General features: G+C 39.4%; 1 protein-coding gene across 3 annotated transcripts in view; it reads left to right on the top strand.

The window, feature by feature from the left end:
• ADGRF5 (adhesion G protein-coupled receptor F5) overlaps positions 1-14,512 on the top strand; it is a 151,498-nt gene that overhangs the window by 88,401 nt on the left and 48,585 nt on the right. For all 3 annotated transcript variants that reach the window (XM_072642374.1, XM_072642373.1, XM_072642375.1), the window contains exon 3: positions 5,138-5,204. In XM_072642374.1, coding sequence (XP_072498475.1) covers positions 5,138-5,204 — 67 coding nt within the window. The remainder of the gene's footprint in view (positions 1-5,137; positions 5,205-14,512) is intronic.

The following is a 14,512-nucleotide window of genomic DNA, read 5'->3' as shown; positions in this document are numbered from 1 at the left end:
AGGAAGGAAGGAAGGAAGGAAGGAAGGAAGGAAGGAAGGAAGGAAGGAAGGAAGGAAGAAAAACAAAGAAACAAAGAAAGATCTAGCCAGTAAACCCCAATTTAAATAGGCAGCTTCTGGCCCCAAAAATTTTCACCAGAGGCAGATTGTAAATTACATTAGATGCTAAACTGAAGAGTCCATATTTTATTTTAGAGGCAATAGGGAGTATTGAAGTTTCTTGAGTAGGTCAGCAACACAGTCAATAATTTTAGGAAGATTATCTGGTAGTGAAGGATGTGAAGGATGGATCGTGGCTCACCTCCTCCAGCTGTTTCCTTTTCCTGAGATGCCCTTCTTTTCTTCTGTATCTCTCCAAATTTTATCTACATTTCAGGTTTCATCTTTTACTCACCTCACATTCTAGCTTATACCTGTCTTTTCCTTATCTGAATTCCTATTGCATATATTTTTATTATTTTAACTCAGCACCTGCTTATACACAATCATGGAATTATCTTATCAAATCATGGAATTTAAAGTAAGAAAAGACCCTAGAGATCATTTAGTCCTGCCATCTCATTTTACACACGAGGAAACCGAGTCTTTAAGAGGGAAAGAGAGGTCAGACATATAGTAAGTGCTAGAACCTTTATACTGTTCCATTTATATCTGTCAGTACTATCTCCATAACTAAACTGCAGGATCCTTAATGATAAGAATTTTGATAATCCTCCCTCACTTTTACAGATAGAGAAACCCATTCCCAGAAAGGGGAGACAATATGCTATGGTGGAAAGAACCCTAACTCTTTGAAGCTGAGGGTCTGAGTTAAAATTCCATCTTTAACACTTATATGTGACGTACAGCATGTTACTTTATCTACCTAAACCTCAGGTTTCTTCATCTGTAAAATGGGGAGATGGGTTGGATAGATGAGATAGCCTCTGAGATCTTTCCCATTTCTAGAACTGTGCACCTATGAAGCAATTTAACCATAAAAACACAGCTAGTGAATTGCAGAATGAGGAGTAGAACTTGGGTTCCTTCCAGGGATATTGTACAACCATCTGGAACCACATTGTAGCTGATTGTTAAATTTTCAGGGTGAGCATTTGCACCTCAGAAATAGCCAAATGCTCCAAGTTAAGGTTTGATTTATTATTCTTTTGATTGTCTAGAAGAAGATAGTAATGGAGAAAATGTTAGTAATTAGATTGAGTTAAAAGTATGTCAGATGTACATCAGAGCAGCTATAAGGGGATACAGTACCAGACCTGGAGTCAGGGAGACCTGAGTTAAAATCTGCCTTCAGAAGCTTACTAACTGTGACCCTGGGCAAGTCACTTAACCCTGTTTGCCTTAGTCTGCTCATCTGTAAAATGAACTGGAGAAGGAAATGGCAAGCCGCTCAAGTCTCTTTGCCAAGCAAACTTCACATGGGGTCACAAAGAGTGGGATGCTATTGAAACAACACAACAATAGGGGTACATTATTTATTTGTTCATTTGAAGAGTCAGTTCTTAAACATGTACCCCCACACTGCTAGCCTGCCCTTCTCCAGACTTTCACCTATGATTAAGAGAAGCATATTGAATGGATCTTTAGCTTTAGTGATCTAAGTTAAAAGGGGGAAAGGAAGTTTGTTCTTGCCGGGGAGGATAGCATCAAAAGTTAATTGTGAAGAAGCAACATTCCTTCATCATGTCTCTGCTCTCTACCCTGAAGGACCATGATTATACCTGCTTCCATTCCTAAAACTGTGTATATGTGTGGGGGTGGGGGGGTGGGTGTGTGGGGGGGGTGTGTATGGGTGTGTGGGGGGTGTGTGGGGGGGTTGTGTGTATGGGTGTGGGTGTGGGGGTGGGGGTCGGGGTGTGTGTGTGGGGGGGGTGTGAGAGAGAGAGATAGACAGAGACAGAGAGAGAGAAAGAGAGACAGAGACAGAGAGGAGGAGGAAGAGAGGGAGAGGGAGAGAGAGAAAAAAGAGGGAGAAAGAGAGAGGGAGAAAGAGAGAGAGGGGGAGAAAGAAAGAGAGAGAGAGAGAGAGAGAGAGAGAGAGAGAGAGAGAGAGAGAGAGAGAGAGAGAGAGAGAGAGAGAGAGAGAGAGAGAGAGAAACGCTTCCCATTTCCTGTATTTTTCCCACTGCTTACCCGGGAGGATCAGAGGAAAGAATTCAAAGCAGCCCTGTGTTCTTCTGTCCTACTTGGAAATTGGAGCCAAAGAGGACAGGAAGTAGAAAATTAGTAGCAGTATACATTGCCTCTTTACTCTCCTTGGCTCCTAAGAATAAAAATAAAAATCCAACATGAGAATAGCAGCAGAGTTGTGAGGATCATGTGGTACTCTGGAAAGTGGACCAGGATGGTAGGAATGGCTTTTGGGCTTGCTTCAGCTGTGTGACCTTAGGCAAATCACACTGGTTTCAGTTTTCTCATCTATTAAAGTGATTTCCAAAGATCTGTAGTCCCATGTCTTTCAGATTTCAATCATTCCCCATCATTCATCCATACTCACTCACAAAGTATTTATGCCTACTGTGTGCCTAGGTATGTCAGATCCAAGAAAGAAAGAACAAAGGGATACTGATAGAATGAAAATTCCTTTTCCACCCTGTACCTGACATCATTTTAATGCAGAATGTTTCTTAATTGTTTGTATGTATGTGTGTGTGTGTACATGTATGTGATGGATTCCTTTGACAGTCTGCTAAAGAAGGCTAAAGACCCTTCCTATAATAATGTTAATGAAAAATAATTCTGTTCCCCTCTTCTTTTATTTCCTCACATTTTTAGTGAGAACAACCTTAAAATGGAAATGCCCTAGGGAGGAGATAACCTAAAAATCACATTGAGGTATAATTGACAGATATCAGGTTCTTTCTTTAACTGAGAAGACAATGTTAGGTGGAATTATTCCCTGGGAGAAAGGGAAGGAAAAAGGATTTAAAGGAAGAGAAAGGGCTAGATGAGAGACCAAAGCAAAAACTCATCCAGTTTTACAATTTGTCTCAGGACCAGACCCAAACAAAATGAAACAAAAAGGAAACAATTCCAGTAATTTGTAAATGAGAAATATTATGTTATGAAATGAATATATGAAAAGTTCAGGGTAAAGGAAAAAGATTTTGTTTTTTTTTAAAAAGGTGGATTTAATGTTTGTTCCTGGAGATAATAGGGAATTAACTGGTGTTATTAGATAGGTAATCATTTTGGCAACTGATGGAAGGGGGGAACATGGATTGGAGTGGGGAAAGACTTGAGGCAGGCTCACCAGCCATCAGTAGTCCAGATGAGAGGTGAGGAGAGCTTGTACCAATATGGTAGAGTTTGGTACCTGATGAAAGCCTGTACCAAACTGAGTGTCATAGAGAAAAGGGTTTTTAAGGAAGATGAATTCAGTAGCAGATTTCAGGGTGATGTCTACCAGTAAAAGAGAGGGCAAAAAAGTGGGAGGCTGTTGAAGCTACTTGTATGTGAGATGAAAGAGATAAGGGCTAGTTTCCAATACCCATTGCTGTGCTGCCTACATGGCAGACATTCAAAAAATATTTATTGATTAAGCATTGGTGTGGTAGCAGTGATGCTAGAAAAATAAAGGGCATCAGCAGAGAGACATTCTGAAGGATGGATCAAGAGAGCTTGGTCACTGATTGACTATAGAGGCTGAAAGGAGAAAAGAATCTCTGAGATGCCAACCTTGGGGAACTGATTGTACTGCTGATAGAAAAAGCAGAGTTGGAAAGAACACTTTGGAGAAGGAGAAATTAAAGATCAGCGATGTGGTTTTATGTTGAGTGGACACATGACACTCAAATGGAGATATGTAACTAGCAATTATATAGTATTTTAATGCTTTGCAAAGTGCTTTATAAATAAATACTTATAAATATTATCTCATGTTGTCCTCACAACCATACTCATTTTACACATGAGGAAATCTGAGACAAACAAGAGGTTTAAGGACTTGCCTTGGGTCACAGCTGAGTCTCCATTTGAACTCAAGTCCTCCTGTCTCTGTCTCTCATGTCGATGCTCTATCCATTGAGTTTTCTAGCTAGCCTAAAGATATAAGGAGAAATAATGAAGAGTGAGATAAGCAGAAGCAAGAGAATACTGTATACAGCAACAGAAACATTGTTTTAAGAATGACTTGGAGTGAATAAGTTATTCTGAGTATTATAAATACCCAAATTAACAATAAAGTACATATGAAGAAAAACACTATCTGCATCCAGAGAAAGAAGTGGTAAATGGAAGTATGTATAGAATCATTTTACATATGTGTGTGTGTGTGTATGTGTGTGTAATTTGTGTCCAATGGTAGTCATCTCTAGGGTAGGGTTGGGGGAGGGAAGAAAAAAAGAAAAAAAATGTATCTGATTACTTTGTTGTATATTTAAAAGGAATAGTAAGTTATGTAGTAGACTTGCAGATTCATGAGCAATTGTCTTTTTTATTATAATGGAAAGGCTTGCTTTATTCCGTAAAAAATAAAATAATATGTTTAAATGATATATGGGGAAAGGAAACTAGAATTCAGGAAAGAGGTAAGGAAGAACTAGAGATGTAGGTTTGAGAGTCATCTACATAGAGGTTATAGTTGAAATCTCAGAGTAAATTAGCTTTCTGAACAAGTGAAAGAGAAGAAAGAAGAGTTTGTGATGACTGAATCTTGAGAGGGAAGGAAGAGTCACAGAAAGGATAATCAGAGAAACAGGAGGAGATTACAAAGAGGAAACCTTTATAGAAGCTAAGAGACAATGATTGAATGAATGGAAAATCTGTCCTCAAACACTTACTACTTTTGTGACTCTGGGCAAGTCACTTAACCCTGTTTGCCTCAGTTTCTTCATCTGTAAAATAAGCTGAAGAAGGAAATGGCAAACCACTCCAGTTTCTCTGCCAAGAAAACCCGAAATGGAGTCATGAAGTTAGACTGAAATGACTAAACAACAATAAGTTAAAATTATTTTGTAATTACAACTCATATTTATCTATCAATCATTTAGTAATCATTTAGTAATTTCATCCAAGTGCCAGACGTGCCCTAGGAATACAGACAGTAGGAGCTCTGGCACTTGAGTAGGCGGTGGAAAGCCACTGGGAAAAAAGAAATTTCTGACCCTGGTTCTTTATTAATTCTCCATTCTTTCAGATCCACCAAGGCAATGGACAAGAAAGTGAGAACTTTAGAGAAGAGTCACTAAGACACAAACGAGCTGGTAAGTGAACTCTTTTGCAAAGATACACTTCCCTGTAATTCTAATAAAGCTTATGGAATTTGTGAATACTTGTTCATCAACCATGATGATAGGTGGAGAAGCAGCATGACACAGTGGGTAGAAGACTGGGCTTGAAGTCTAGAACCGCTAGAGTTAGCCTTTATATAGCACTTTAAGGTTTACAAAGCACTTTACAAATATTATTTCAACTAATCCTCACATCAATCCTGGGAAGTAAGTGCTAATATTATCCCCATTTCACAGGTTACGAAACTGAGGCAAATAGAGGTTAAGTGACTTGCCCAACTAGCAAATTTTGGAGGGCTGGATTTGAATTCAAATCTTCCTGACTCCTGGTCAGGCTCACTAATCCACTGTCTTACTTAGCTGCCTAAGCGTTCAGGTTTTTCTTCTGATGTTTATACTAGCTGTGTGACCTTTGTGAAGTCACTTAACCTCTGTAATATATACTGATTCATAAAGGATTAGCATAAACATTGCTATAACTACTGTTCCCACATAAGGAGATCCCCAGACTCACAGGATCACAGTATCTTTGAAATACATAGTATTCCATGCTACATCCTATGCCTTGGGGAGCTCTCTGAACCCTCTCAGGGGATGGGACACTCTAAAACTTTCACCTGGGGCAGGTCATGAGGTGAGGGAAAAGTTTACATTTAGTGCTGAGAAGGGAGGAAAGAATGAAGAGAGGAAGACTACTGGGGGGAGACAGTATACTTGGGAGCAGATCCAGATTTCTATTCTACTCCAAGTGCTTTCACCAATGGATCAAAGGATCACATATGCTACTATGGGTCTAAAGCTATCATAGACCTTGGAAATCATCTGGGAATAATATTGTCTGTGGTTATCTGCCAATCGGCAGCTAGGTGATGTGGTGGATAGAGTGTTGGGCCTGGAGTCAGAAAGACTCACCTTCCTGAGTTCAAATCTGGCCTAGCTGTGGGACCTTGGGCAAGTCACTTAACCCTGTGTGCCTCACTTTCCTCATCTGTAAAAATGAGCTGGAGAAGGAAATGGCAAACCATTCCAGTATCTTTGCCAAGAAAATCCCAAATGGAGTTTCTAAGAATCAGACACAACTAAATTGACTAAACAACAAAAAATCTGCCAAAGCTGCAAAAGTTTACTATTTTGTATGAGAGTCATAGAAGCAGTCAGCATGCAAGAAGAGATTTGAACTCTGGTCCTATGACTCCTAAGTCAGCATTCTTTCTGAGCTACTGGAGAGCAGAGGTGGGCCAGTGGAAGAACATGGATGGAGAAACTTGGTCAAGGATCCCACTGCTTCTGTTAGGGATGGTAGGCCAAGGAAGACAAGCCCCAACTAAAGTGTCCTCTGTGATTGATACATTTTTTTCACCATGGAACTAAGTTCCCGTTGCCTCACCCTAGTTACAACTCTGCCTTTCAGGTCAACAAAGGTCTATTCATTCTCAATTTCTATCCCACCACTCATTCTACAGAAGATCTTACTCTGAGCAGGATATTCCATACTTGCCCAGGCTTGTTACACCCAATACTATTTCAGGTCTAGTGACCTAAAAGAGCCAACAGAGCTTGTAAAAGCAGACAATGCTTTTAGAGTTTGGTCTTCCATTTTCTGTTATATCAGTTAACCTTGAAATAGGAAAGCTACACTTCATGGCCAAAAGCTGCCTTTTTTCCTTTTGGATTTACTGACTAAATTTCTTGCTCAAAGATCAAGCCTTAAACCCAGTTCACTCTGGAACTTGTAGACTGGACAACAGGTCCTCACTCACCTAGCATAGAGTGAATGTAATTACTAAATAGTAATTGTTTATCTTTTACCCAGGAACTCTGAGGGTCTTCCCCTCCCATTTTGATTTTTTTTTTTTTTATTGAAAGAGCCATCCCTTGAGTAACTACTTAAAGAAACCTATTCATTGAATGGGTGTATCTCACTCAAAGTGAGAATGTGATAAGACTTTAGCCTGAAAGGGCCAGAGTCTCACAATGTATCTTGGGCCATCTCCAGTCATCCTGATGAATATCAGGCCACTGGACCCAGGTGGGTCAGGAGAAGAAAGTGAGGTTGGTGACCTTGCACAGCCCTCCCTCTCTCAAATCAAAAGTCAACTGCAAGTCATGTCATCATCTTGATGTCATGGTCATCTTCGGGAGTGAAGGACAAACACAATGAAGGACAGTTAGACTACATAGACCCTGGAGACTGGAATGAGTTCATGGAGTTCCAGGGAGTACGGTAATTGTTGTTGAGTCATTTCAGGCATATCTTACTCTTCGTGACTTCATTTGAGGTTTTCTTGGCAAGGGTTTAAGAGTGGTTTATCATTTCTTCCTCCAGTCCATTTTACAGATAAGGAACTGAGGCAAAGAAGGTTCAGTGACTTGCCCAGGGTCATGCAGCCACTAAGGCTAGAACTGAACTCAGGAAGATGAATTTTCCTGTTTTCAAGCCCAGTGCTCTATCCACTATGCTACCTAGCTGCTCCTGAAACTACGGTAGAAATCTGTTCAAATGTTTCCATGTGCCTAAATGCATTATGTTCAGCCAGAGCAGTTACACCTCCTTGTGAGCTCTCATTTTGTTCCCTCCTTGTCTTTCCTCCTGGTGGCGTTCAAATCAAAACAACAAGGGTTGTCGTCCAGACTTCTGCCTTTAAAAATAAAATTTCTCCTTCCCAACTCCATCCCACGACCCGGTTATCCCATGACAGGAAAAGGATAAGAGATGGGGCCAACCTGGTATTTTCAAACATCTTTGCTTTCCAAATCAAAATATTTGAAGATGAGTTCCTGCCTTCTTGGGCTCAGGATCCCTACTTCCTCTGAAGCAGTTGGTGACCTTACAGCTGTGAAAGTAATGTTTTCCTGAGTTTCCTGTTGAGAGTGTTTTTTTTTTTCTTTTTCTTTTTCCCCCCTGACTGACACTCATTGAGAGAAGTTAGTTCTCCCCATGGAAGGGAACTAGCTCCTTAAGCTAAGGAGTTGACATCCCCAAAGTTTTCCCGGAATATTCTTATAAAAAAAAGTAATTGTCATGACAAATCATTATGAAAAAATATTATTTCCATTTACTATATACATAGTCCATTTTACTTTTGGGGCTTTGGATGGATTAGATGGAAAACAGGTGACAACAGGCTCTAGGAAGACAAATTATCTTTGTTGGGCCTTAGTATATTCACCAGATCACAGGAGTTAGAAGAAGGCCAGATGTTTCCCTTAAGGATATAACACATCAAAAATAATCGGGCCTGGGGCAAAGGTGGACCTTCAAAAAAATGGGAGAAAATTGTAGAGGTATTCCACTTAGCAGGGTCCCAGAAAAAAAGAATTTTCTCTGGTTGATTTAAGGTGCTGAACTTGTTGTGTTGTTTACAATTTTGCAAAAGATTTTGATGCACCCTAAATCTGAGGCCAAATGTACGGATCCCTACTAGGCCACTTATTACACTGGGCTTAGGTTTTCTCATCTGCAAAAAAATGAAGAGGTTGAACTACACCAATCAATCAATCAGTCAGGAATCATACATTAAATACGTACTACTGCCAAGCCCTGTGCTAAGTCATGGGGATACAAGAACAAAGGTTGGGTTCTTTCTCTAAAGAAGTTTCCATCTAATGTTTTACATATATATGTGCGCATATATATATATGCACATATATACAGATATATGTATATATACGTATATAGAGAAAAGAGAGATGTGTATATGTGTATATATACATATAACCTACATACATATAAACACATACATATATAGGAATGTATGTATGTATGTATGTTTATACACATATACATATACACATGCATATATATAAAATACAGAATATATACATATGCTAAATACAGAGGCAGCCAGGTCACACAGTGGATAGAGTTCAGGGCCTAGAGTCAGGAAGACCTGAATCCAAAATCCTGCCACAGACACTTATTAGCTGTGTGACCCTGGGCAAGTCACTTAACCCCTGTTTGCCTTAGTCCACTGGAGAAAGACGTGGCAAATTTGCCAAGAAAACCTCACAGGCATTATTGGCGTGCCACGGTCCATGGGGTCACAGATTCAGAGATGACTGAACAACAGCAGAAATCTACAAAATAATTATGAAGTGGTTGAGGGAGGTTAGCTGGGGAAGGGAATCAAAAAAATATTTCAGATAGAAGATGGTACTAGAGCTAAATTGTGAAGGAAACTGGGGATTTTAAGAGAAGAAGATGAGAGATGAGAGGAAGGGAGAAAATCCTGGAGTCTGGGAGATCAGCCAAGAGGATGTTGTAGTAATTCAGGGACGAGGTTAGTACAGTGTGGAATAAGGGACTAAGGTGATAGCTGTGAGAATAAAGAGGTGGATGGATATGAGACATCTTGAAGAATAATGGACAGGATTCAGTGCTGACAGGTAATGGGGCAAGAAGGAAAGTAACCAGATAAAAGAGAGCTCAAGGTTTCAAGCCTGAGTAACTGAGAAAATCATGGTCTCTTTGACAGGTGATTCTAGATAAGAGACCGAGCATAGAGTGCTGGACTTGGTGTTGGGAAGACTTGGGTTTAAACTCAGCCTACTCCTTGTGTGACCTCAAGCAAGTCATTTATCCTCTCTATACCTCACCTGTAAAATGGGAATAATGTTGCTGGTTGTATCTGCCTTATATGGGGCCAACCTGTATGTAAAACACACTGGCAGAACTTAAAGAGATATTTAAATGCTAGTTCTAAATAATAATTCACATTTATATATGACTTTAGAGTTTCAAAGAATTTTATAATCATCTCATTAGGAAGGTGATAAACTCCAAATTTAGTCTCAAAATAAGCGAAAATTTAATAGGGGAATGTAGAAAGTTGACGTTACTTATTGGTGGGGATGATCTAAATGGGTTCAATATGTTTACAAAGATTCCCAACAAACTTTTCATTATGTGTGTGTGTGTTGGGGGAAGACTTGTGATTGTATTAGTAAGGAGAGCCCCTCTCTCCTAAAGCAAATTGGCTGCTGTTCAATCAATCAATCATTGTTTATTAAACACCTACTATGTGCCAAATACATAGGGGCAGAGAGGTGATTCAATGAATAGAATACTGGACTTGGAGCCAGGGAAGTCTGAGTTGGAATCCAGACTCAGATACTTACTATCTGTGTGATCCTGGGCAAGTCAATCCCCATTTACCTCAGTTTATCTTCTGTAAAATGGGGACACACTAAAGAAGGGAATGGCAAGCCATTCCAGTATGTTTGCCAAGAAAACCCATAGCCAAAAATCCATGGGGTCACACACAGTCAGAATTGACTGAATAGTTGAATGACAAATGCACCAGGCACCATGCTAACTGCTAAGGATACAAAAAGAAACAAAAGACAATCCCAACCCTCAAGGATCTAACTAATAGAAGAGACAACCTGCAAACAAATATATAAAACAAGGCATATTCAGGATAAATAAAAAATTATGAACAGAATAAAAGCACTAAAATTAAGAGAGGTCGGGGAAAGACTTCCTATAAAAGGTGGAATTTTAGTTGGACCTTAAAGGAAGCTAGGGAGGTCAGTAGGTAGAACTGAAGAAAGAGAGAGAGTTCTAGGCATTGGGAAACAGTCAGAGTCCTAAAGGTAGAGTTTTTAACCTGGAATCCATAGACCCTTAAAGGGATATGCTTCAGGGGTCTGTGAACTTGGATGGGAAAAAATCATGTCTTAATTTCAAAATATTTGCCTTTTTTGAAATCTTATTTATTTTATGCATTTAAAAATATCATTCGAAGAAGGAGCCTAGAGGCTTCACTATAACGTCAGTGGGGTCTGTGACACACACATACACAAAAGATTAAAAAACAGCATAGCATGGGGCATTGAGAGAGGATTTGAATTGCCCAGAGTTGCACAGCTAGCATGTGTCTGAGACAGCACTCTAATACAGATCTTCCTGAATTTCAATCCCCTATTCAAAGGCTCATAATCATTTAGGCCAGGCTATTTTGAATAACACCTTCTTTAGGTTGCATAGTGGATAGAGCGCTGGACCTGGAGTTAGGAGTTCAAGTTCTACCTCAGACATTAGCAAATCACTTAACCTGTTTCTGCTTCAATTTCCTCATCTGTAAAATGGGGATAATAATAGCACCAACCTCTCAGGGTTGTAGGGAAGATCAAAGGACATAATATTTGTAAGGTGTTTTTGCAAATCTTGGAGTCCTATATAAGTGTTAGCTATTATTATGAAAAGATAATTATTATAGTATATTGTATTATAGCTAGTATAAGTATTATAAAAGATAATTATTGTAGATTATTATTATTATAGCTAATTATTATAGTAACTTATAGTTGTGCTTATTATTATAAATAGTTATTTTAAAAAGGGGTGCCTGGCAGCAGAAATATGCATAAAACAGAGAAAGCAGAATAGTGTAGTAGAAAGTACTTGCTCTGAAGTCAGAGAATCTGAGTTCAAATCCACCTCTGATACTACCAATGGGACTTTGGCCCAGTTAATTAACCTCCTTAAGCCTCAGTTTCCCCCTCTGTAAAATGAGGGAGGTGGTTCTGGGGTCCCTTTCAGCTCTCCATCTAGCTCAGGGCTTCCCAAATGTGCTAGACAGAGTGACTGTTAAATACCTAGTGAAACGAGGACAAGGTTGATACCAGCTTGAAGTGGCCCACACAAACTGCATTCCAAGTCCTTTCTGCAAACCTGGCAACCGTGATTTCCTGGCACTGTCTGACCCTCTTCCAGGAAACGTGATCTGCTCATGAGGCTGCCAAGGGAATCATTGTGTTCTCATGGCTCCAATCTTTGTTAAAATAAAGCAAAGTGCTTGCTGTTGTCTTTGGGGCTGTGGGCGGTGATAGGGGCTGGGAGGGAGGTAGGGTCAAAGACCTGCTGTTCCCTAGGCTTGTTTCTAGGCCTGTAGTCTGTGTTTGAACAGGTCTATAATGTGGTCACTTTTTCCTTTATTTTTCCAAAGAAGAGAACCTGAGTATCAGTGGAAAAGACTGAGAGCTTTCATTCCCCCTGGTGGTTATAATAATGCTTCAGAAGAAATCACCCACCTTGTCACTATCCCCTTTCATCTTCATAGATCCTGGGTTCAAATCCCATATTAGACTCTTTCTACCTGTGGAATCTTGGACAAATCCTTGGTCTTCGATTTCTTTACCCCTAAAATGAAGAAGTTGGACGAAATGGCTTTCCTCAGGTTTGTCCAACTCTGGAAGGAACCTTAGAGAGCATCTAACACTGGCCACTTCCTCCCCCCATTTCACAGATGAGGAAACTGAAAACCAGAATAGTTAAATGACTTCCCCAGGATTATACAGATAGTAAATCTCAGAGCCAAAGGCAGCTTGATACATTGGAAATAATGAGGGCTGGAGAGATAGAGGTACAGGAACCCCAAGACTAGAATTCCCTACATGGGCCAACTGGAAAAGAATTAATGGACTCAAGCTTTTTTGAGGTTAAGGTGGTAAAGATTTATTATACTTTTCAGCAGGTAAGAGTTCTTAGGGAACCTGTGATTTGAATGGGGTACAAGTAAAGTTTATAAAGGATATTTTGTAATAAGACATGTACCAAGTGTGATTACTAGGTGATTCAGGGCAGGATTAGAGAGTGGTTGAGGAGTGGTTAGTTCTTAAAGGAACATGTACTTTTGGTATCTACTATACAGGTATTTTACCCAGAGTTCATCAGGAAATAGCCAAAGAGGATCTACACGGAGGTATGGTTTTAGGCCTGAAGTCACTAAGTCCACTATTGGTCAGGACTAAGTAATACCAGGCTGCTCTCATCAGTGTCTTGTTAGACAAGATAAATGTAAGGGAGTATATGTATGTCTAAGTCTAGGATACATATGATTGGTCAGTGAGCGGTAAATGTTGTTATGACCCAGTACACAGCTAGTTCAGCCAGTACACAGCTGGATCAGACTAATAAGTTCTGCAGGTGCAGTGGGCTATTGAAGCAGGAAGGGAGATAAAACTGTTTTTGCTGGGGCAGGCTATTCTTGGACTGGGGAGAAACTGCCTGGAATGGTGTTTTGAGGCTAAGGAGAAATGAGATTTTTAGAGAGAAATGAGATTTTAGAATTGGGGTCCAAACACAGGAACCCAAGCACCCCATCAGAAAGAGCAATGTATTTGGAATTCAAAAACCTGGGTTCAAATCCCAATTATGCCACTTACTACCTATGAGACTTTTACTTTTTTTGTACCTCTCTGGACCTTGGTCTTCTCTGTAAAATAGAGGAGTTAGATTAATGACCACTAAGGATCCCAGGTCCTCCAACTCCAAATCTAGTATTCTTTCCTCAGGACATTCCCACATGACATATGAAAGGTAGGGAATATTGTCCTAATTTTATAGAGGAGAAAACTGGAGCTCAAAATATGCATAAAACAGATAAAGATATTAGGTGAGATGTTCCAGAGGTTGGTGACATTTAAAAAATTCAAGAGACGTAATTTCTGGGTAATTCAATCATTTTTTCATTTCTTTAATATTTCTGTTAATATTCTGGTTAATTTATGTGGAGAGACATAATTTCTGGGTAATTCAATCATTTTTTCATTTCTTTAATATTTCTGTTAATATTCTGGTTAATTTATGTGGAGAGACATAATTTCTGGATAATTTAATCATTTTTTCATTTCTTTAATATTTCTGTTAATATTCTGGTTAATTTATGTGGAGAGACATAATTTCTGGATAATTTAATCATTTCATTAATAAGGCCAGCATATTTATTAATAAATAAAATGATAAGTGACACTCTTAAATGCCAAAGACCCTCATGGCAGTGGGCTCAGAGTTTGTATGCCCTTAGTGGGAAGGGTGGCAATAGACTAATTACTTAACAGTTAATGAGAGAATGAATAGCGCAATGAGAGGTGGGCTATATTACAATGAGGGTCTTGACTTGGGTCACCCAAATCTTGGTCAAAGAGACTTATCAGTTTCCTTATCACCTATCTGACACCAGGGAGAATCAATTTCTCCCAGACCTGTCTGAGCAAACACAATGATCAGACATCCATAACTTTTATCCAAGATTTACCATAAGGGTTGGTTTCTGGGTGAGGAAGTAGAAAAAGGAAAGAAAAACCTTAGTCCTTATTCAGTAATTAGTTATTAATGCAAGAAAGAAAAATCATTTCTCTCAGGTCATATAGTTAACCATTGATCATTGGAGTCAAAATAGTCCTATGAAGTTATTTAGCCTAATTACCACACTTTATAGATGATTTGGGACTAATATGTAAGGCTCCTGACTTCTCATCCAGTGCTCCCTGACTAC

The sequence above is a fragment of the Notamacropus eugenii genome, chromosome 2 (genome assembly GCF_028372415.1).
Source record: "Notamacropus eugenii isolate mMacEug1 chromosome 2, mMacEug1.pri_v2, whole genome shotgun sequence".
Taxonomy (NCBI): domain Eukaryota; kingdom Metazoa; phylum Chordata; class Mammalia; order Diprotodontia; family Macropodidae; genus Notamacropus; species Notamacropus eugenii.
This window is presented reverse-complemented; position numbering and strand designations above follow the sequence as displayed.